This window comes from Pristiophorus japonicus, chromosome 3, assembly GCF_044704955.1.
Source record: "Pristiophorus japonicus isolate sPriJap1 chromosome 3, sPriJap1.hap1, whole genome shotgun sequence".
Classification (NCBI taxonomy): domain Eukaryota; kingdom Metazoa; phylum Chordata; class Chondrichthyes; family Pristiophoridae; genus Pristiophorus; species Pristiophorus japonicus.
Window position 1 is genome coordinate 184,963,725 of NC_091979.1, and position 24,965 is coordinate 184,988,689.

The 24,965-nt window shown below is 44.0% G+C and overlaps 1 protein-coding gene across 6 annotated transcripts in view; it reads left to right on the forward strand.

Moving 5' to 3' along the window:
* raph1a (Ras association (RalGDS/AF-6) and pleckstrin homology domains 1a) overlaps positions 1–24,965 on the forward strand; it is a 342,525-nt gene that overhangs the window by 276,080 nt on the left and 41,480 nt on the right. For all 6 annotated transcript variants that reach the window (XM_070876085.1, XM_070876083.1, XM_070876086.1 and 3 more), the window contains 2 exons: positions 2,616–2,681; positions 8,156–8,299. In XM_070876085.1, coding sequence (XP_070732186.1) covers positions 2,616–2,681; positions 8,156–8,299 — 210 coding nt within the window. The remainder of the gene's footprint in view (positions 1–2,615; positions 2,682–8,155; positions 8,300–24,965) is intronic.

Consider the following 24,965-nt stretch of genomic DNA (forward strand, 5'->3'; position numbering starts at 1 on the left):
TGAAGAGTACTGAGTAGGAGAATGAAAGGAGATGTTAGAAATAAAACCAGAAAATACTGGAAATACTCATGCTTATGGACATGACGGAGGTGTTCCGCAAAGCGGTCACCTAATCTGCGTTTGGTCCCCCCAATGAAGAAGAGACCAGATCACGAGCAGCAAATATCGGGGCAACAGCAATTTACTTGTACTACTTGCAATCTAGTATATTGTATTCGCTGCTCGCAATGCGGTCTCCACTACATTGAGGAGACCAAACGCAGATTGGGTGACCGCTGTGTGGAACACTTCCGTTGAATTCATAATCGTGACCCACAGCTTCCAGTTGCCTGTCACTTTAATTCTCCTTTCTCTCCCACTCTGACCTCTGTTTTCGGCCTCTTACACTGTTTCAACAAAGCACAACGGAAGCTCGAGGAACAACACCTCATTTTTCAATTAGGCATTTTACAGCCTTCTGGACTCAACATCGAGTTCAACAATTTCAGACCATAACCTCTGCCCCCATTTTTTCACATGGCAGCTGTTGATGGTTCTGCCATTCCTATTTACACCTATTCTAGACTCATCTTTTGTTTCTTTACTTGTCCCATTACCATCTCCTTTTGCCTTGTGCTGTCATACCTTTGTCATTTAATCACTCCTGCCTTTCATCCTATCACAGACATTCCCTTTTGTTCTTTCCTCTCCTTTTCCTGCCCCTCTAACTTTTTCAATTTCTGATGAAAGGTCATCGACCTGAAATGTTAACTCGTTTCTCTCTCCACAGATGCTGTCTGACCTGCTGTGTGTATCCAGCATTTTCTTTTATTTTCAGATTTGCAGCATCTGCAGTATTTTGCTTTTGTATTGGGAAGTTAGTAGAAATGTTTTCAGTTATTAGAACATGGAATGTTTTACCACAGGTGATATTGAAGCAGAGGCTATAATATCATTTAAATGGAATTGGATAAGCCAAGAGTCTCAACGTCGAGGAGCAAAACAATCTAGGGATACAGATACACAAATCACTAAAAGTAGTGACACAGGTTAATAAGGCCAATTTTTAAAAAAAGCAAAAAGCACTGGGGTTCATTTCCAACAGGATAGAATTGAAAAGCAGAGAGGCTATGTTAAACCTGTATAGAACATTGGTTAGATGACACTTGGAGTACTGTGCACAGTTTTGGCCTTCATATTATAAAAAGGATATAGAGGCAATCTATGGACGATATATAGAGGATATAAAGGGAAGGTGCAAAAAAGATTTACAAGGATAATACCATAACTAAGAGGTTATGCTCATCAGGAAAGATTGAACAAGCTGAGGCTCTTTTCTCGAGAAAAGAGAAGGCTGAGGAGTGACCTGATATAGGTCTTTAAGGTTATGAAAGGGTTTGACTAGGTAGATGTAGAGATGTTTCCAATTGTGGGGAATCCATAATTGGGGGCCATCACTATAAGATAGTCACTAATAAATCTAATGGGGAATTCAGAAGAAACTCCTTTACCCAGAGAGTGGTTAGAATGTGACTAGCATAGTTGCATTTAATAGGGAAGCAATATAAGCAATTAAGGGAGCAAGGAATGGAAGGTTATGCTGACGGGGTTAGATAAAGAGGGGTGGAAGGAGGCTCATGTGGAGCATAAACACTGACGTGGACGTTGTGCCGATTGGCCTGTTTCTGTGCTGTACATTTTGGATAAGGAAAGGGCAGGGAAATGGGATTGGAGTACACAGCCCCAGTTGAGGAGCTAACACTGACAGAGGGCTGGAAATGGTTCCTCGTGCTCTAATTGCTATGATTTTATGTGGTCTGAATCAGCAGAGGAAGAATTGGAGAAGCCTGGGTAATCAGTCCTTTTTCTCATTCCTCTGGCCCCCAAAAACAGACACGTATACCTTCCAGATTAGGCGATGAGTCTGAGTAAAGGAAGTTCACCATGTTTGTTCCAACTCTTTTCCCCTCCAAAATATCTCCCTCCTTACTATCTACAATATACCAGAAGTATCTAGGCTTTCTGTCTTTGTGGAGCATGTATTGTGTAGCATGGAGCCTCTGAGGCCACATCAATTTTAATTCACATCCCCATTGATTTGCATGTATTTCAAGTTGCTGACAGTGACACATATTGGTGTTCTGATTGTGCACCTGTGTGGCAGCAGCCTTAAGTATGGCCCTTTCCAAATTTCTAGGGCCAGAGAATCTGCAAGTAAGAAATACAAGTACAAATAGGAGTTGCATGAGCTACATAGGCTTCACTGCCAAGTCTCGCAAGCTCCTTGTGCCTCACAGGCCACTGTTTGAACACCCCAACCATATGCCAACTCGGAGGGCAGTCACAGTCCCCGCACCAAAGTGCATCACTGCATTTTACTTTTCTCTGCTTCCCTATGCTAATGTTCTAGGATGCAGAGCAATGGTTACAGCCTGGATGTGGTGCCATTGGCTTTCCCAGAGCAAATTTGGCACACAGCTGAACATTGTGGTCTCACTTGGTACGTACTCACTGTCAACTGTTCTTGGAACCTGCGACTGCACTGGGTGCAGCAGTAGTTAATGGATCTCAAAGGATTAATGCACAGATGTTTCTAATATGTATTTAACTGCACTAATGAGTTTTATTTTTGACAGAATTATCTACTGGGGAAGAGAGAGAACTCTGAGATGGGTGATAGAAATAAGGAAGCATTACTTGAGGTAAGTCAGGTGTGCGAGCTGCTCTTCTGAATTCCTGAAGTTGGTGTCTAATGATTCTCTTTGATTTTTAGACTTGATTGGGTCAATGAAGCAAGAACCCGAGAGGGACGAGCTTAAAAAAAAATGTAAATGCTGCCAATCTGAAATAAAACACAGAAATACTCCTCCTGTAAAGGGCCATGGGTAATGTGTCGGATATAACCATTTCAGAACTGAAAGGAGCAAACCCAAGAGGAAAAGCAGTTGCATTTTAAAACCCTTCTTTTATTTGATCTAGAAAAGAACATGGAATATTTACATTTAACACCAAGGTGGAATAAAATCCAGTTTCCATAGGCAGCAGGTTGCACCAAATAAATTAATTTAAAACTTAGTGCAAAGTATTGGAAATGAAGTGTGTGTTTTTAGCCTGCAGTATGAGGGGTAAAAATTCTCTGCTTGGGAGCTTAGCCATGTTGGTCCCAATACCGGGTCAAGAAGGGCAAAACCTCACTGGACAGAGTATAAATCAATGGAGGCTTGTAAGAAAGATACTGCAGTAATCATGGGCGATGTTAATCTTCATATTGATTGGACAAATCAAATTGGCAAAGGTAGCCTTGAGGAAGAGTTCATAGTGTATTCGATATAGTTTCTTAGATCAAAACAATGTGGAACCAACCAGGGAGCAGACTATTTTAGATCTGGTAATGTGTAATGAGACTGGATTCATTAATCTCATAGTAAAGGATTCTCTTGGGAAGAGTGAGCATAGCATGGTAGAATTTCAAATTCAATTTGTGGGTGAGACAGTTAGGTCTCAAACTAGTGTCCTGAACTTAAATAAAGGCAATTACAAAGGTATGAAGGCAGAGTTGGCTAATGTGGACTGGGAAAATAGATTAAAGGGTAAGACGATAGATAAGTAGTGGCAAACATTTAAGGAGATATTTCATAACTCTGAGCAAAGATATATTCCCATGAGAAAGAAAGACTCTGAGAAGGATGAACCATCCGTAGCTAACTAAAGAAGTAAAGAATGGTATCAAATTGAAAACAAAGGCATACAATGTTGCGAAGATTAGTGGAAGGCCAGAGGATTGGGAAAGTTTTCGAAACCAGCAAAGGACGACTTAAAAAATAATAGAGCAGATAGATTGAGAGTATATCAAGAAATATAAAAACAGACAGTAAGAGCTTCTACAGGTATATAAAAAGGACGAGAGTAGCTAAAGTTAACGTTGGTCCCTTACAGGATGAGACTCGGAAATTAATAATGGGAAACGGGGAATTGGCAGAAAGTTTGAACAAATATCTTGTATCGGGCTTCATGGTAGAAGACAATAAAAGCATCTCAATAAATGATGATCAAAGGGCTATTGGGAGGGGGGAACTTAAAACTATCACTCGAGAAAAAGTACTAGGCAAACTAATGAGACTGAAGGTGGACCTGATGGCCTACATCCTCGGGTCTTAAAAGAAGCGGCTGCAGAGATGGTGGATGCATTGGTTGTAATCTACCAAAATTCTCTGGATTCTGGAGGGGTCCCAGCTGATTGGAAAACCACAAATGTAACGTCTCTATTTAAGAAAGCAGGAAACTATAGACCAGTTAGTCTAACATCTGTCATTGGGAAATGCTGGAATCCATTATTAAGGAAGTAGTAGCAGGACATTTTAAAAATCATAATAGTCAAGCAGAGTCAGCATGGTTTTATGAAAGGGAAATCATGTTTGACAAATTTGCTGGAGTTCTTTAAGGATGTAACAAGCAGGGTGGATTTCCAGAAGGTGCCATATAAAAGTTTACTGCACAAGATAAGAGCTCACTGGGTTGGGGGTAATATATTAGTATGGATAGAGGATTAGCTAACTAACAGAAAACAGAGTCGGGATAAATAGGTAATTTTCACGTTGGCAAACTAACTAGTGGGGTGTCACACAGATCAGTGCTGGGGCCTCAACTCCTTACAATCTATATTAATGACTTGGATGAAGGGACCGAGTGTAATGTACGCAAATTTGCTGATGATACAAAGATAGGTGGAAAAGCAAGTTGTGAGGAGGGCACAAAGAATCTGCAAAGGGATATAGATAGGCTAAGTGAGTGGCCAAAAATTTGGCAGATAGAGTATAATGTGGGAAAATGTGAGGTTATCCACTTTGGCAGGAAAAATAAAAAAGCAAATTATTATTTAAATGGGGAGAGATTACAAAATGCTGCAGTACAGAGGGGTCCTGGGGTCCTTGTATGTGAAACACAAAAAGCTAGCATTCAGATACAACTAATCAGGAAAACAAAAGAAATGTTAGCCTTTATTACAAGGGAGTATAAAAGTAGGAAAGTCCTGCTGCAACTGTACAGGGCATTGGTGGAACCACATCTGGAGTACTGTGTACAGTTTTGGTCTCCTTATTTAAGGAGGGATATACTTGCATTGGAGGCAGTTCAGAGAAGGTTTACGAGGTTGATTCCTGAGATGAAGGGGTTGTCTTATGAAGAAAGGTTGAGCAAGTTGGGCCTATGCTCATTGGTGTTTAGAAGAATGAGAGGTGATTTTATTGAAACATATAAGATTCTGAGGGGGCTTGACGGGGTAGATGCAGAGAGAATGTTTCCCCTCGTGGGGGAATCTAGAACTAGGGGGTATAGTTTCAAAATAAGGGGTCGCCCATTTAAAACAGAGATGAGGAGGAATTTCTTCTGAGGGTTGTAAATCTATGGAATTCTCTGGCCCAGAGAGCTGTGGAGGCTGGGTCATTGAATATATTTAAGGTGGAGATAGGCAGATTTTCGAGCAATAAGGGAACAAAGGGTTATGGGAAGCAGGCAGGGAAGTGGAGTTGAGGCCAAGATCAGATCAGTCGTGATCTTGAATGGCAGAGCAGGCTCAAGCGTCCAAATGGCCTGCTTCTGCTCCTATTTCTTATGTTCTTATTATTCCCAGGATAGGTTTTTTGTTTTTTTCTCCAGTTTCTCCTCCTCTCTCTCCTCTCCTGAAGGCGCTCCTTTCAGCAAACCTCTGGGGCCATTCTTCCTGTATGAGTCGAGAAAGGGTATCTGCAAGCTATTTGTTCGTCCAGGTTATCCCGTCTGAGCCCGAACCAGAACTGATCCTTGCCTATCGTCCAAGCACCAACCTTCTAGTGAGGGTCACTGAATAGCGATCAGCAGCCAGCTGTTTCCCCTTCACATACCCCAGCCCAGGGACACTGAAGCCAATTTCTGTGTCTAAACTCCAGCTAGCTAGCACTGTACAGACTCTACACACTTGTGCTGCATCCACTGATTCATATTAACAGCTACTTTTGGTAAAAATAGGAAGAAACTATCACGTGAACTGAACGATCAATTTGCCATTCCTTCCCTTTCTGCGGAGAGCATCCAGTCCTGTGTGCCGGTACATGTACTGTGTGTTTATGGTCTTCCCAGTGTTGGTGCTCAGAGCCCCTGGTATGCTGTTGTTGGAAAGTTTTGGTTTTATAAACAGAGACTTTTTATTGACTGGTTTTGAGCTGTTTCATACGAGGTCCCTATCCATAGTGAGCTTGACGGTGAGTGAGCCCAAATTGGTGAAAAATTAAGTCATCCTATAACCGTTGAAGTTTAAATTTTTTTAAAAAATTAAAACAATTATTCAAACATTTTTTGAAGAGGAAGTTAAGTCTAAAGGGAGTAGTATTTTTTTAAATAGTCTACTTCAAAGATGGAGTTACTATCACTCAGGCTGTGATATCGACATTGGGATGCTCAGGTGTCCTGGAGTGCCTCAGCTTGAAACACTGAGGGCTGTAACATTTGCCTGGTCCGTGAGTTGGCTGGGATCCCATATTAGCTGGATCCCAGAAATCCACTCCATTGGCTTGTAATCTACATTCTCAGAAAAACCTAAGCAAGATTCTTGGATATAGATTCTTCTTTTCGTTCCCTTTAAACATTGGGGAGGAGAAAATTATTCTCACTAGACGGTGTCTCCCATTTAAATCGACCAGCATAACTCACTGAGTTTGCAGTGGTACAATTCAAGGGCTTGAATAAAATACCACACTCTAAATTGTGCTGAAAGAGAATCAAACGCCAGTCCCCCAAACTTCAAGGGTAGGAAATCGAGAGAGATTTCCTTGCGATCTAAAAAAATAAGAGATCCCAGGTGCTGGGTACAGTGTGGATTTGATCCAGGCAAGAGTTCTCACAAGGAAAATCTGAGTCAGCGCAGTGTCAAAGTCTGTCTTGTACATGTAGCTGGCTCCAGTGGTATTGCTTGCCAGCCCACTTGCCTGTCTGGGAGTGGTGCAGAGATAAGAAACAAGGAGAATAAATAATGGGCGGAAAAATGAAGTGTCTTACTGGAATCTGTATCAACCCTTCTCCATACGTAGAAGTTGCAAGGTTCATGGGTCTGTCTGCAGAAAACATGTGGTGCCCTGTGTCCACCTTCACCCAATTTTCTCCCCTCCCCTCCACTTTCAAAGTTGTGAGCCAAAAATTAGTAAATGATGAAGAAAGCTGTAGAATGCAGGAAGGTATCAATGAACTGGTCAGGTGGGCAGAACCGTGGCAGAACTTCAATCCAGAGAAGTGTGAGGTAATGCATTGGGGAGAACTAACAAGGCAAGGGAATACACAATAAATGGTAGGACACAGAAGTGTAGAGGAACAGAGGGACCTTGGAGTGCATGTCCACAGATCCCTGAAGGTAGCAGGACAGGTTGATAAGGTGGTTAAGATGGCATATGGGATACTTTATTGGCCGAGATAAGAGCAGGGAGGTTATGCTTGAACTGTATAAAGCAAGAGTTAGACCACAGCTGGAGTACTGCGTGCAGTTCTGGTCATCACATTACAGGAAAGATGTGATTGCACTAGAGGGTACAGAGGAGATTTATGAGGATGTTGCCTGGACTGGAGAATTTTAGCTATGAGGAAAGATTGGATAGGCTGGGGTTGTTTTCGTGAACAGAGGAGGTTGAGGGGAGGGAGACCTGATTGAGGTGTATAAAATTATGAGGGGCCTAGATAGAGTGGATAGGAAGGACCTATTTCCCTCAGCAGAGGGGTCAACAACCAGGGGGCATAGATTTAAAGTAATTGCTAGGAGGTTTAGAGGGGAATTTATTTCACCCAGAGGGTGGTTTTGGCGGGGGGTCTGAAACTCACTGCCGAAAAGGGTCGTAGAAGCAGAAGCCCTCACCACATTTTAACAAGTACTTGGATATGCACTTGAAGTGCTGTCACCTACAAGGCTACGGACCAAGAGCTGGAAAGCGGGAATAGGCTGGATAACTCTGTCGACCAGCACGGACACAATGGGCTGAATGGCCTGCTTCTGAGCTGTAAATTTCTGAGAGTCTATGACTAGGCTGTGGGGTGACCTTTTTACAACATGCTGTGGATCTAAGTAGTTCCAGCAGCTCTGGCCAATTAACTCACTGTCCTTACATTCTGATCTCTGCTGCATGTGAATTAATTGTTCAGTTCTGTGCTTTTGCTGCAGGAGTTTTTTTGTGGAAGTTCTGTGACTGTTCCAGAGATTGAGGGCATGCTTTGGCTGAAAGAGGACGGAAAGAAATCCTGGAAGAAGCGCTATTTCCTGCTTAGAGCTTCCGGAATCTATTACGTCCCTAAAGGCAAGACAAAGGTATGGGTTTTCAGAAGATGCTTTTTTCCAAGTTAATCATGTGGCAGTTGCAGTTATTCTGCAATTGATAAGACTTAATTGCTTCTGAGAATATTTCTGGCAGCGATTCCAGCCGTGCCTCAAGTTCTATTTTGTAATTAATAACAGAAAATGTTGGAAATACACAGCAGGTCAGAACTGACGAAGGGTCACCAATCTGAAACGTTAACTCTGTTTCTCTCTCCGCAGGTACTGCCTGACCTGTTGAGTATTTCCAGCATTTTCTGTTTTTATTTCAAATTTCCAGCAGTTGCAGTATTTTGCTTTTATTTTGTGATGTTCCTCATTGCTGTTCATTGTCATTCTTGCTATCCAAAACAGTTAGATGCATCAGTAACTATGGAGGCTCCTGATACAGTACCTATATCAGGCATGCTATGGCATAGGCAGGATTAGCATCTTAAATGTTCCTTTTACGAATATTTTCAGGAAAGATGAAGAGCAATAAAGGGGGACTGACAGGCCGTATGAAGAAAAAATTCTGTTATAGCGTTAGCATGCAAGTATTTTCTGATGTGATTACATTAAGACAGATGGAGTTGAGGAATTGGTATGATTCTTGCTGTGGACACCGAAGAGTGGAGATGACGTACAGAGTTCTACAAAAATTCAGCGAGCCATGCTCCTCCTGTGCTATGTGGGAAATCAGGGACACTTCCAGTGTCCAGAAATCAGGGACTACTATGTGTGCAGGAAGTGTGTCCAGCTGCAGCTCCTGACAGACCACATCGCGGCACTGGAGCTGCGCATGGATTCACTCTGGAGCATCCGCGATGCTGAGGATGTCGTGAATAGCATGTTTAGTGAGTTGGTCACATCGCAGGTTAAGGTTACACAGGCAGACAGGGAATGGGTGACCATTAGGCAGAGCAGTGGAAGGAAGGTAGTGTAGGGGTCCCCTGCGGTCATCCCCCTCCAAAACAGATACACCACCTTGGGTGCTGTTGAGGTGGGGGAGATGACTCATCGGAGGAGGGTAGCAGCAGCCAAGTTCATGGCACCATGGGTGACTGCTGCACAGGAGGGCAGGAAATAGAGTGGGAGAGCTATACTGGTAGGGGTTTCTATTGTAAGGGGAATAGATAGATGTTTTTGAGACTGCAATCGGGACTCCCTGGTGCAAGGGTCAAGGATGTCTTGGAGTGGCTGCAGGACATTTTGGAGGGGGAGGGTGAACAGCCAGTTGTCGTGGCGCATATATGTACCAATGAGATAGGTTTTTAAAAAAACGGGATGAGTTACTACAAGCTGAATTTAGGGAGCTAGGAGTTAAATTAAAAAGTAGGACCTCAAAGGTAGTAATCTCAGGATTGCTACCAGTGCCACGTGCTAGTCAGAGTAGAAATAGCAGGATAGCCAAGATGAATACATGGCTTGAGGAGTGGTGCAGGAGGGAGGGATTCAAATTCCTGGGACATTAGAACAGGTTCTGGGGGAGGTGGGACCAGTACAAACTGGACGGTCTGCACTTGGGCAGGACCGGAACCAATGTCCTAGGGGAAGTGTTTGCTAGTGCTGTTGGGGAGGGGTTAATCTAATATGGCAGGGGGATGGGAACCTATGCAGGGAGATAGAAGGAAGTAAAATGGGGGCAGAACCAAAAGATAGAAAGAAACATAGAAACATAGAAAATAGGTGCAGGAGTAGGCCATCCGGCCCTTCGAGCCTGCACCACCATTCAATAAGTTCATGACTGATCATTCCTTCAGTATCCCGTTCCTGCTTTCTCTCCATACCCCTTGATCCCTTTAGCCACAAGGGCCATATCTAATTCCCTCTTGAATATATCCAATGAACTGGCATCAACAACTCTGTGCGGTAGGGAATTCCACAGGTTAACAACTCTGAGTGAAGAAGTTCCTCCTCATCTCAGTCCTAAATGGCTTACCCCTTATCCTTAGACTGTGTCCCCTGGTTCTGGACTTCCCCAACATTGGGAACATTCTTCCTGCATCCAACCTGTCCAGTCCCGTCAGAATTTTATATGTTTCTATGAGATACCCACTCATCCTTCTAAACTCCAGCGAATACAAGCCTAGTCTATCTAGTCTCTCCTCATATGTCAGTCATGCCATCCCAGGAATCAGCCTGGTGAACCTTCGCTGCACTCCCTCAATAACAAGAACATCCTTCCTCAGATTAGGAGACCTAACTGAACAAAATATTCCAAGTGGGGCCTCACCAAGTCCCTGTACAACTGCAGTAAGACTTCCCTGCTCCTATACTCAAATCCCCTAGCTATGAAGGCCAACATACCATTTGCCGCCTTCATCGCCTGCTGTACCTGCATGCCAACTTTCAATGACTGATGAACCATGACATCCAGGTCTTGCTGCACCTCCCCGTTTCGTAATCTGCCGCCATTCAGATAATATTCTACCTTTGTGTTTTTGCCCCCAAAGTGGATAACCTCACATTTATCCACATTATGCTGCATCTGCCATGTATTTGCCCACTCGCCTAACCTGTCCAAATCACCCTGCAGCGTCTTAGCATCCTCCTCACAGCTCACACCGCCACCCAGTTTAGTGTCATCTGCAAACTTGGAGATATTGCACTCAATTCCATCATCTAAATCATTAATATATATTGTAAACAGCTGGGGTCCCAACACTGAGCCCTGCGGCACTCCACTAGTCACTGCCTGCCATTCTGAAAAGGACCCGTTAATCCCGACTCTCTGTTTCCTGTCTGCCAACTAGTTCTCTATCCACGTCAGTACATTACCCCCAATATCATGTGCTTTGATTTTGCACACTAATCTCTTGAGTGGGACCTTGTCAAAAGCCTTTTGAAAGTCCAAATACACCACATCCACTGGTTCTCCCTTGTCCACTCGACTAGTTACATCCTCAAAAAATTCTAGAAGATTTGTCAAGCATGATTTCCCTTTCATATTTCCATGCTGACTTGGACCAATCCTATCACTGCTTTCCAAATGCGCTGCTATTTCATCCTTAATGATTGATTCCAACATTTTCCCCACCACCGATGTCAGGCTAAACGGTCTATAATTATCCATTTTCTCTCTCCCTCCTTTTTTTAAAAAGTGGTGTTACATTAGCAACCCTCCAGTCCAGAGGAACTGATCCAGAGTCGATAGACTGTTGGAAAATTATCACCAATGCATCCACTCTTTCTCGGGGCCACTTCCTTAAGTACTCTGGGATGTAGACTATCAGGCCCTGGAGATTTATCGGCCTTCAAACCCGTCAATTTCCCTAACACAATTTCCCGCCTAATAAGGATATCCTTCAGTTCCTCCTTCTCACTAGACCTTCGGTCCCCTAGTACATCCGGAAGGTTATTTGTGTCTTCCTTTGTGAAGACAGAACCAAAGTACTTGTTCAGTTGGTATGCTATTTCTTTGTTCCCCCTTATAAATTCACCCGAATCCGACTGCAGGGGACCTACGATTGTCTTCACTAATCTTTTTCTCTTCACATATCTATAGAAGCTTTTGCAGTCATTTTTTATGTTTCCGACAAGCTTCCTTTCGTACTCTATTTTCCCCCTCTTAATTAAACCCTTTGTCGTCCTCTGCTGTATTCTAAATTTCTCCCAGTCCTCCGGCTTGCTACTTTTTCTAGCTAATTTGTATGCCTCTTCCTTGGATTTAACACTATCCTTAATTTCCCTTGTTAGCCACGGTTGAGCCACCTTCCCCGTTTTATTTTTACTCCAAACAGGGATGTACAATTGTTGAAGTTCGTCCATATGATCTTTAAAGATTTGCCATTGCCTATCCACCATCAAACTTTTAAGTATCATTTCCCAGTCTAATGTAGCCAATTCGCACCTCATGCCATCAAAGTTACCTTTCCTTAAGTTCAGGACCCTAGTTTCTGAATTAACTTTGTCACTCTCCATCTCAATAAAGAATTCTACCATATTAAGGTCACTCTTCCCCAAGGGGCTTCGCGCAACAAGATTGCTAATTAGTCCCTTCTCATTACACATCACCCAGTCTAAGCTGGCCGGCCCTCGAGTTGGTTCCTCGACATATTGGTCTAGAAAACCATTCCTAATACACTCCAAGAAATCCTCCTCCACCGCAACTACCAGTTAGGTTAGCCCAATCAATATGTAGATTAAAGTCGCCCATGATTACTGCTGTACTTTTATTGCACACATCCCTTATTTCTTGTTTGATGCCATCCCCAACCTCACTACAACTGTTTGGTGGCCTGTACACAACTCCCACGAGCGTTTTCTGCCCTTTGGTATTCCGTAGCTCCACCCATACCGATTCCACATCATCCAAGTTAATGTCCTTCCTTACAATTGCATTAATTTCCTCTTTAACCAGCAGCGCCACCCCGCCTCCTTTTCCTTTCTGTCTGTCCTTCCTAAATGCTGAATACCCTTGGATGTTGAGTTCCCAGCTTTGGTCACCCTGGAGCCATGTCTCCGTGATGCCAATCACATCGTATCCGTTAACTGCTATCTGCGCAGTTAATTCGTCCACCTTATTCCGAATACTTCTCGCATTGAGGCACAGAGCCTTCAGGCTTGTCTTTTTAACATACTTTAGCCCTTTTTTATTTTTTGCCTTGGGTTTCTCTGCCCACCACTTTTACTATTCTCCTTTCTATCTTTTGCTTTTGTCTCCATTTTATTCCCCTCTGTCTCCCTGCGTAGGTTCCCATCCCCCTGTCATATTAGTTTAACTCCTCCCAAGCAGCACTCGCAAACACTCCCCCCTAGGACATTGGTTCCGGTCCTACCCAGGTGCAGACCATCCGGTTTGTACTGGTCCCACCTCCCCCAGAACAGATTCCAATGTCCCAGGAATCCCTCCCTCCTGCAGCACTCCTCAAGCCACTGCTCATCTGAGCTATCTTGCGATTCCTACTCTGACTAGCACGTGGCACTGGTAGCAATCCTGAGATTACTACTTTTGAGGTCCTACTTTTTAATTTAACTCCTAGCTCCCTAAGTTCGTCTCTTGGGATCTCATCCCGTTTTTTTACCTAAATCGTTGGTACCTGTATGTTCCACGACAACTAGCTGTTCACCCTCCCTTTTTAGAATGTCCTTGACCCTTGCACCAGGGAGGCAACATACCATCCTGGAGTCTCGGTTGCAGCCACAGAAACGTCTATCTATTCCCCTTACAATAGAATCTCCTACCACTATAGTTCTCCCACTCTTTTTCCTGCCCTCCTGTGCAGCAGAGCCACCCACGGTGCCATGGACTTGGCTGCTGCTGCTGTCCCCTGATGAGTCATCCCCCTCAACAGTACCCAAAGCGGTGTATCTGTTTTGCAGGGGGATGACCGCAGGGGACCCTTGCACTGCTCTTCCTGTTGGTCTTCCATTCCCTATCTGGCTGTGTACCCTTTTCCTGTGGTAAGACCAACTCACTAAACATGCTATTCATGTCATTCTCAGCATCGTGGATGCTCCAGAGTGAATCCACCTGCAGCTCCTGTGCCGCACACCGGAGGCGTCTCTGACTTCCCATATAGTACAGGAGGAGCATAACACGTGTCCGAGCTGTCCTGCCATGACTTAACCCCTAGATTAACTTAATTTGACAACAACAATGCTAAATGTTACTTACTGAAATAGAAAAGAAAAAGAAAAACTACTTGCCAATCACTTACCCCCTTGGCTGTGACGTCACCTTTCAATTTCTTTCTACTTTTTTGCCTTCTCTCCCTGTTGCAGCTGCACCCGCTGGGCCTTTATGGGCCTCAGTCATGTTGCTCCCACCTCTCGCCAACTGCCGCCGCCTCAGGAACTCTCGCTGGGCCTTTATAGGCCTCACTCACGCTGCTCCCGACTGCCGCCGCCTCAGGAACTCCCTCTTTATAGGCCTCACTCACGCTGCTCCTGCCGTAAAAGTGGAGGGCAGAGAAACCCAAGGCAAAAGTCAAAAAGGGCCACATTACAGCAAAATGCTGAAGGGACAAAATGTGTTAAAAAGACAAACCTGAAGGCTCTGTGCCTCAATGCGAGGAGTATTCGTAATAGGGTGGATGAATTAACTGCGCAGGCAGCTATTAACGAATATGATATAAACTCAACATCCAGGAGTATTCAACATTCAGGAAGGATAGACAGAAAGGAAAAGGAGGTGGGGTAGCGTTGCTGGTTAAAGAGGAAATTAACGCGATAGTAAGGAAGGACATTAGCTTGGATGATGTGGAATTTGTATGGGTAGAGCTGCGGAATACCAAAGGGCAGAAAACGCTCGTGGGAGTTGTGCACAGACTACCAAACAGTAGTCGTGAGGTTGGGGACAGCATCAAACAAGAAATTAGGGATGCGTGCAATAAAGGTACAGCAGTTATCATGGGCGACTTTAATCTACATATAGATTGGGCTTACCAAACTGATAGCAATACAGTGGAGGAGGATTTCCTGGAGTGTATTAGGAATTCTAGACCAATATGTCGAGGAACCAACTAGACGGCTGGCCATCCTAGACTGGGTGCTGTGTAATGAGAAAGAACTAATTAGCAATCTCTGAAGTCACAGAGAATGTATTCAAGTCACAGATAGATAGATTTTTAACCAATAAGGCAATTAAGGGTTACAGGGAGCGGGCGGGTAAGTGGAGCTGAGTCCACGGCCAGATCAGCCATGATCTTATTGAATGGCGGAGCAGGTTCGAGGGGCTAGATGGCATACTCCTGTTCCTAATTCTTATGTTCTTATGTTGTGCAAGGCCCCTTGGGGAAGAGTGACCATAATATGGTAGAATTCTTTAAGATGGAGAGTGACACAGTTAATTCAGAGTCTAGGGTCCTGAACTTAAGGAAAGGTAACTTTGATGGTATGAGACGTGAATTGGCTAGAATAGACTGGCGAACGATACTTAAAGGGTTGACGGTGGATAGGCAATGGCACACATTTAAAGATCACATGCATGAACTTCAACAATTGTACATCCCTGTCTGGAGTAAAAATAAAATGGGGAAGGTGACTCAACCGTGGCTAACAAGGGAAATTAGGGATTGTGTTAAATCCAAGGCCAGAAAAAGCAGCAAACCTGAGGACTGGGAGAAATTTAGAAGTCAGCAGAGGAGGACAATGGGTTTAATTAGGAGGGGGAAAATAGAGTGAGAGGAAACTTGCTGGGTACATAAAAACTGACTACAAAAGCTTCTATAGATATGTGAAGAGAAAACGTTTAGTGAAGACAAACATAGGTCCCTTGCAATCAGAATCAGGTGAATTTCTAATGGGGAACAAAGAAATGGCAGAACAGTTGAACAAATACTTTGGTTCTGTCTTCACGAAGGAAGACACAAATAACCTTCAGGAAATACTGGGGGACCGAGGATCTAGCGAGAAGGAGGAACTGAAGGAAATCCTTATTAGTCAGGAAATTGTGTGAGGGATATTGATGGGATTGAAGGCTGATAAATCACCAGGGCCTGATAGTCTGCATCCCAGAGTACTTAAGGAAGTGGCCCTAGAAATAGTGGATGCTTTGGTGATCATTTTCCAACAGTCTTCTCGACTCTGGATCAGTTCCTATGGACTGGAGGGTAGCTAATGTAACACCACTTTTTAAAGGAGAGGGAGAGAGAAAACGGGTAATTATGGACCGGTTAGTCTGACATCACTAGTGGGGAAAATGTTGGAATCAATTATTAAAGATGAAATAGCGCATTTGGAAAGCAGTGACAGGATCGGTCTAAGTCAGCATGGATTTATGAAAGGGAAATCCTGCTTGACAAATCTTCTAGAATTTTTTGAGGATGTAACTAGTAGAGTGGACAAGGGAGAACCAGTGGATGTGGTGTATTTGGACTTTCAAAAAGCTTTTGACAAGGTCCCACACAAGAGATTGGTGTGCAAATTTAAAGCACATGGTATTGGGGGTAATGCATTGACGTGGATAGAGAACTGGTGGGCAGAGAGTCGGGATAAACGAGTCCTTTTCAGAATGGCAGGCAATGACTAGTGGGGTGCCGCAGGGCCCAGTTCTGGGAACCCAGCTATTTACAATATACATCAATGATTTATATGAAGGAATTGAGTGTAATATCTCCAAGTTTGTAGATGACACTTAGCTGGATGGGGTGTGAGCTGTGAGGAGGATGCTGAAAGGGTGCAGGGTGACTTGGACAGGTTAGGTGAGTGGGCAAATGCAAGGCAGATGCAGTATAATGTGGATAAATGTGAGGTTATCCACTTTGGTGGCAAAAACATGAAGGCAGAATATTATCCGAATGGTGGCAGATTAGGAAAAGGAGAGGTGCAACAAGACGTGGGTGTCATGGTACATCAGTCATTGAAAGTTGGCATGCAGGTAAAGCTGGTGGTGAAGAAAGCTAATGGCATGTTGGCCTTCATGGCTAGGTGATTTGAGTATTGGAGCAGGGAGGTCTTACTGCAGTTGTACTTGGTGAGGTCTCACCTGGAATATTGTGTTCAGTTTTGGTCTCCTAATCTGAGGAAGGACGTTCTTGCTATTGAGGGAGTGCAGCGAAGGTTCACCAGATTGATTCCCGGGATGGCAGGACTGACATGAGGAGAGACTGGATAGACTGGGGTTTAGAAGGATGAGAGGGGATCTCATAGAAACATATGAAATTCTGACGGGACTGGACAGGTTAGATGCAGGAGGAACGTTCCTGATGTTGGGGAAGTCCAGAACCAGGGATCACAGTGTAAGGATAAGGGGTAAGCCATTTAGGACCGAGATGAGGAGAAACTTCTTCACTCAGTGAGTTGTGAACCTGTGGAATTCTCTACCGCAGAGAATTGTTGATGCCAGTTCGTTAGATATATTCAAGAGGGAGTTAAATATGGCCTTACGGCTAAAGGGATCAAGGGATATAGATAGAAAGCAGGAAAGGGGTACTGAGGTGAATGATCAGCCATGATCTTCTTGAATGGTGGTGCAGGCTCGAAGGGCCGAATGGCCTGCTCCCACACCTATTTTCTATGTTTCTATGTTTTCTATATGCAAGAACAACAGGGAAATAAGTTTGGATAATTCTAACTAAGAATAGACTGAGATAAAGGTAATATATGAAGTCAAAGTTGGGTGTGTGTTTTTAGAATGTGTGTAACTCCCCTGCTGGTGCTTGAATGAGATCAGCACAGCTAGTAAATCAAACCTGGGACCTTCTGGTCAGTGTGCCTTAATCTGCACCTGGTGCAAACTTCACCCTTGAGGCCATTTGGTGGGTGGGCTTGCCAGTGTTCTTGGACCAGTTCATAAGAGATGTGGCTCAGTGCTTCGGAGTAAAATTATATTCTCTTTACATACTTTATCATTCCCCTCTTTGCTCTGCTAGAAATTGAGATCTGCTATGGGAATGGTTGTTAGACAACCTTCTGTTTGGGGGGGAGAGGAGTGTTGGGGGTGGTGGGAGGGATGGGAGGCAGCCCCCTGTGGGCACTGAGGTATAAAATAATCCTTAATCTGAATTTTACATGCTGTGCAGGCTAGCACTGCGGGAAATGAAAACCAGACCACGAAGCAAAGGAACAGAATGTTTAAATATAAAAGTGAATCAGAAAGTGGGGTCAAAGCCGGAAAAAATGGTTTTTAAAAAAAATGAATTTAAAAGTTCTTTATCTGAATGCACGCAGCATTCGTAACAAAATAGATGAGTTAACGTCATAAATAGATACAAATAGGTATGATCTGATAGCCATTACAGAGACATGGTTGCAAGGTGACCAGGGCTGGGAACTAAATATTATGGGGTATTTGACAATTTAGAAGGACAGACAGAAATGAAAAGGAGGTGGGGTAGCTCTGTTAATAAAGGATGAGATCAGTGCATTAATGAGAAACTATATTTGCTCCGAAGATCAAGATATTGAATCAGTTTGGGAGGAGATGAGGAATAATAAGGGGAAAAAGTCGCTGGTGGGCATAGTCTATCGGCTCCCTAACAGTAGCTACACTGTTGGATGGAGTATAAATCAAGAAATAATGGATGCTTGTAAAAAAGGAACAGCAATAATCATGGGCGATTTTAACTTCATACTGATTGTACAATGCAAATTGGCCAGGGTAGCCTTGAGGAAGAGTTCATCGTGTATCTGGGATAGTTTCCTTGAACAGTACATTGTGGAACCAACTGGGGGCAGGTTATCTTAGATCTGGTACTGTGTAATGAGACAGGATTAATAAACAATCTTCTAGTAAAGGATCCTTTAGTAATGAGTGACCATAACATGGTTGAATTTCAAAATCAGTTGGAGGGTGAAAAAGTTGGATCCCAAACCAGCTTAATCTTAAATAAAGGAGACTACAAAGGTATGAAGGCAGAGTTGGCTAAAGTGGACTGGGAAAAAAGATTAAAGTGTGGGACGATTGATGAGCAGTGGCAGACATTTAAGGAGATATTTCATAACTCTCAACAAAAATATATCCCAATGAGAAGGAAAAACTGTAAGAGACGGGATACCAAGGAAATAAGGGATGGTATCAAATTGAAAACTAGGGCAGACAATGTGGCCAAGACTAATGGGAGGCCAGAGGATTGGCAAAATTTTAAAAGCCAGCAAAGAACAACTCAAAAAAAAAAGAGGGAAGATAGATTATGAGCGTAAACTAACACAAAATATAAAAACAGAGAGTAAGAGTTTCTAAAGGTACATAAAAATGAAGAGTGGCTAAAGTAAATGTTGGTGCCCTAGAGGATAAGACTGGGGAATTAATAATGGGGAACAGGGAAATGGCAGAAATTTTGAACAAATATTTTGTTTCGGTCTTTTCGGTAGAAGGCACTAAAAACATCCCAATAGCGAATAATCAAGGGGCAATAGGGAGAGAGGAACTGAATACAATCACTATCACTAAAGAAACAGTACTCGGTAAAATAATGGGACTAAAGGCAGACAAGTCCCTTGGACCTGATGGCTTGCATCCAAGGGTCCTAAAAGAAGTGGCTGCATTGGTTGTAATCTACCAAAATTCCCTAGATTCTGGGGAGGCCCTAGCAGATTGGAAAACTGCAAATGTAACGCCCCTATTTATAAAAAAAAAAGAAGGCAGTCAGAAAGCAGCAAACCAGTTAGCCTAACATCTGTTATTGGGAAAATGCTGGAGTGCATTATTAAGGAAACAATAGCAGGACATTTGGAAAAGCAAAATTCAATCAAGCAGAGTCAGCATGGCTTTATGAAAGGGAACTCATGTTTGACAAACTTGCTAAAGTTCTTCGATGATGTAAAGTGCAGGGTGGATAAGGGGGAACCAATGGATGTGGTGTATTTGGATTTCCAGAAGGCATTCGATAAGGTGCCACATAAAAGGTTACTGCACAAGGTAAAGGTTCGTGGGGTTGGGGGTAATATATTAGCATGGATAGAGGATTGGCTAACTGACAGAAAACAGAGAGTCGGGATGAACGGGTCTTTTTCCGGTTGGCAAACAGTAACTATTTGGGTGCCGCAGGGATTGGTGCTGGGGCCTCAGCTATTTAAAATCTATTTTAATGATTTAGATGAAGGGGCCGAGTGTAATGTAGTCAAGTTTGCTGATACAAAGATGGGTAGGAAAGCAAATTGTGAGGAGGATACAAAAAATCTACAAAGGGACATAGACAGGCTAAGTGAGTGGGCAAAAAATTGGCAGATGGAATACAGTGTGGGAAACTGTGAGGTTATCCACTTTGGCAGAAAAAATAGAAAAGTAAATTATAATTTAAATGGTGAAAAATTGCAAAGTGTTGCAGTACAGAGGGACCGGGGGGTCCTTATGCATGAAACACAAAGTGAGTATGCAGGTACTGCAAGTAATCAGGAAGGCAAATGGAATGTTGGCCTTTATTGCAAAGTGGATAGAGTATAAAAGCAGAGAAGTCCTGCTACAACTGTACAGGGTTTTGGTCAGGCCACACCTTGAGTACTGCATACAGTTTTGGTCTCCGTATTTAAAGAAGGATATACTTGCATTGGAGGCTGTTCAGAGAAGTTCACTAGGTTGATTCCAGAGATAAGGGGGTTGGCATATGAAGATAGTTTGAGTAGGTAGGTTGAGTATACTCATTGGCGTTCAAAAGAATGAGAGGTGATCTTATCGAAACATACAAGATAATGGAGCTTGACAAGGTGGATGCAGAGAGGATATTTCCACTCATAGGGGAAACTAAAACTAGAGGCCATAGTCTCCGAATAAGGGGCCGCCCATTTAAAACTGAGATGAAGAGGAATTTCTTCTGAGGGTTGTAATCTATGGAATTCTCTGCCCCAGGAAGCTGTGGAGGCTGGGTCATTGAATCTATTTAAGGCTGAGATACAGATTTTTGACTGATAAGGGAATAAAAGGTTATGGGGAGCAGGCAGGGAAGTGGAGCTGAGTCCATGATGAGATCAGCCATGATCTTATTAAATGGCGGAGTAGGCTCGAGTGGTCAAATGGCTTACTCCTGCTCCTACTAATGTTCTTTTGTACGTACCTACAAGTTAATCCCCTTCAGGAGGTCGAAATGTTCCAAGAGTGTCGGGAGGGTGAAATGGCACATAGAAACATAGAAAATAAGTGCAGGAGTAGGCCATTTGACCCTTCGAGCCTGCACCGCCATTCAATAAGATCATGGCTGATCATTCCCTCAGTACCCCTTTCCTGCTTTCTCTCCATACCCCTTGATCTCTTTAGCCGTAAGGGCCATATCTAACTCCCTCTTGAATATATCCAATGAACTGGCATCAACAACTCTCTGCGGCAGGGAATTCCACAGGTTAACAACTCTGAGTGAAGAAGTGTCTCCTCATCTCAGTCCTAAATGGCCTACCCCTTATCCTAAGACTATGTCCCCTGGTTCTGGACTTCCCCAACATCGGGAACATTCTTCCCGCATCTAACGTGTCTAGTCTCGTCAGAATCTTAGACGTTTCTATGAGATCCCCCTCTCATCCTTCTAAACTCCAGTGAATAAAGGCCCAGTTGATCCAGTCTCTCCTCATATGTCAATCCAGCCATCCCTGGAATCAGTCTAGTGAACCTTCGCTGCACTCCCTCAATAGCAAGAACGTCCTTCCTCAGATTAGGAGACCAAAACTGAACACACTATTCCAGGTGAGGCCTCACCAAGGCCCTGTACAACTGCAGTAAGACCTCCCTGCTCCTATACGCAAATCCCCTTGCTATGAAGGCTAGCATACCATTTGCTGCCTTCACCACCTGCTGTACCTGCATGCCAACTTTCAATGACTGATGAACCATGACACCCAGGTCTCGTTGCACTTCCCCTTTTCCTAATCTGCCGCCATTCAGATAATATTCTGCCTTTGTGTTTTTGCCCCCAAAGTAGATAACCTCACATTTATCCACATTATACTGCATCTGCCATGCATTTGCCCACTCACCTAACCTGTCCAAGTCACCCTGCAGAGTCTTAGCATCCTCCTCACAGCTCACAGTGCCACACAGTTTAGTATCACGTGGGCAATACTTCCTTACCTGTATATTCTTTATTCTCACTCCTCCCCAACCCCCACTCCAACAGTTGTGTTGCAGGTATGTTATTGTGTAATCTCTGGTAAGTCCCTGAGTGAAATCTTGGAGTGCCTTCACACTTTTCGTATGTGAATTTCCTCCTTTGTTTCTCAAGTCACCGCAGTGCATCACAAGCCTTTGTTCATCTGGTTCCATGCACTGAATTAGTGTCCAACAAGAATTGCCGCACCTGACTGAGGACGAAAATGAAGCACGTACAACTGAGCACACAAAATAACTAGAAACAGATTCTGTCGTTTGGGACTTTTTATTTTAACAAACTTTTTACAGTGCTTTTAACATATAAATATCAAGGCGTTACACAGAGGCAGATGTAAAAATGGAACCCAAGCAAAAGGAGGAGAGATTAGGAGGGATGATCGATAGCTTGGTCAAAGAAGTGAATTTTAAGAGGGTCTTGAGTAATAGGTGGGAAGGCAGAGCGGTTTCGAGAGTGTGGGACCTTGGCGGCTGAAGGCACGGTGGCCAATGGTGGGGCAAAGCGTGGGATGGACAAAAGGACAGCTACAGATGGAGAAAGAGTTTACGCGGGTTATAGGGCTGGAGGAGGCGGGGTAAGAATGTTAAATTTCCGATATTGAGGAACTCGGAGTCAACATAGCTCAGGAAGGACAGGGCTAATGGAGAGTGGAACTTGGTGCGGGATAGGGTACGGGCAGAATGAACACAACGGATCTTGACCCACCACAAACAGACGCAATCAGTTAGAATATTACGTGCCTTATTGGAGTACATTGGAAGCTCTATTTTTAAACCTACCCTTAACTTAGGGTCACTTTGAGAAGGAATTTATATGCAATGGGCAGTGCAGTGCTTAAACGGGCTGGAACATTAGCTCTTCACCTCGGCGATATGGATTTACATCAGCCCAAAGTGAGGATTATAACAGTCTCTGCTGACTGAAAGAGGCCTAAATTAAATGAGCATGATCTCTCCAGGGTGACCGCGTGCCCAGTTTTGAATCAAACGGTAATTTCCCAGACCGTCACTGACTTAAATCTCTTGTGGAGATCTTCCCTCCACGGCCACCAACCTCATAGTTCCCCAACCCCGCACAGCCCGCTTCTACTTCCATCCCAAGATCCAGAAACAGGACTTCCCCGGTAGACCCATTGTTTCAGCTTGTTCTTGCCCCACGGAACTGATTTCTTCCCATCTCGAATTTATTTTTTCTCCCCTTGTCCACTCTCTTCCCACCTACATCCGCGACGACTCCAACGCCCTCCACCACTTTAACAATTTCCAGTTTCCTGGCCCCAGCTGTCTCCTTTTCACTATGGACGTCTAATCCCTCTACTCTTCCACCTCCCGCCAGGATGGCCTGAGGGCGTTCCATTTCTTCCTCGAGCAGAGGCCCAACCAATCCCCATCCACCACCGTCCTCCTCCGCCTGGCTGAACTTGTTCTCACATTGAACAACTTCTCCTGTAACTCCACTCACCTCCTTTAAATTAAAGGTGTTGCTATGGGAACCCGCATGGGTCCTAGCTATGCCAGCCTTTTCGTGGGATATATGGAACGTTCTTTTTTCCAGTCCTACTCTGGTCCCCTCCCTCACTTTTTTTCCGATACATTGATGACTGTATCGGTGCCATTTCCTGCTCTCGCCCTGAACTTGAAAATTTCATTCACTTTGCATCCAATTTCCACCCTTCCCTCACCTTCACATGGTCCATCTCCGACTCTTCCCTTCCTCGACTTCTCTGTCTCCATTTCTGGGGATAGACTATTGACAAACATTCACTATAAGTCCACTGACTCCCACAACTACTTGGACTACACTTCCTCCCACCCTGCATCCTGTAAGGACTCCATTCCATTCTCCCAGTTTCTCCGTCTCTGTCGCATCTGCTCTGACGATGCCACCTTCTACACTAGTGCCTCTAATATGTCTTGCTTTTTCCTCAACCAAGGATTCCCCTCCACCGTGGTTAACATGGCCCTCGACCGTGTCCGTTCTATTTCCCGCACCTCTGCTCTCATCTCTTCCCTTTGCTCTCAGAACCACGAGAGGGTTCCCCTTGTCCTCACCCCACCAGCCTCCATGTTCAGCGGATCATCCTCCGCCATTTCCGCCACCTCCAGCGTGACCCCATCCCCACCACCAATCACATCTTCCCCTCCCCACCCCCCGCATAGCATTCCGAAGGGACCGCTCCCTCCACGACACCCTGCTCCATTCTACAGTCATCCCCAGGATCCCCTCCCCTTCCCAGGCAAGCGCAGGGGATGCAACACCTGCCCCTTTACCTCTGCCATTCCCACTGTCCAAGGCCCCAAATGCTCCTTCCAGGTGAAACAGCGATTTACTTGTACTTCTTTCAATTTAGTATACTATATTCGCTGCTCACGATGTGGTGGTCTCTAGATTGGGTGACCGCTTTGCGGAAAATCTCTGTTCAGTCCGTAAGTGTAACCCCGAGTTTCCGGTTGCTTGTCATTTTAATTCTCCACTACACTCCCACTCTGATATTTCTGTCCTCGGACTCTTGTACTGTTCCAAGAAACAGCACCTCATCTTTCCTTTAGGCACTTTACAGCCCTCTGGACTCAACATCGAGTTCATCAATTTTAGACCTTAACCTCTGCCCATATTTTGCTCTGATGTATTTTTTCTCTGTTTCCCATGGCAGCTGGTAATTATCCTGCCATTCACACCCTATCTAAACTAATCTTTTTCTAAATTCTGCTATTACCATCTCAAGTCAGCCCATCATCCTTTTTTTCTCTCTAATCTCTCCTATCTTCTTCCCTATCACAGACCTTCCCTTTTGTTCTTCCTCCCCTCCCACTTTCAGTACTCAAGAATTTGTTCATTTCGAACATTCGCCAGTTCTGACATAGAGTCATCGACCCGAAACGTTAACTCGGTCTCTCTCCACAGAAGCTGCCTTACCCACTGAGATTTCCAGCATTTTCTGTTTTTAATTTAGTCTAGTTTAAGGGGTAGTTTTGAGAAATTAATATATATTTTTTTAAATGCTGTTTTCTTATGCTGATTTTTTTACTGTGCATAAATGTAAAACTGATGCTCGTGCATCAGTGGCCTTCTGGTCTGCATCGAGATCATTGACCCCATTTTTAAAAAAATGTTAAACATTGCTCTACTTTGCCATGCAAAGGTGTCACCTTGCTTTCTTACTCCTCTTCCCCTTCCTTGCCCATAACCAAGTTTAAATATTG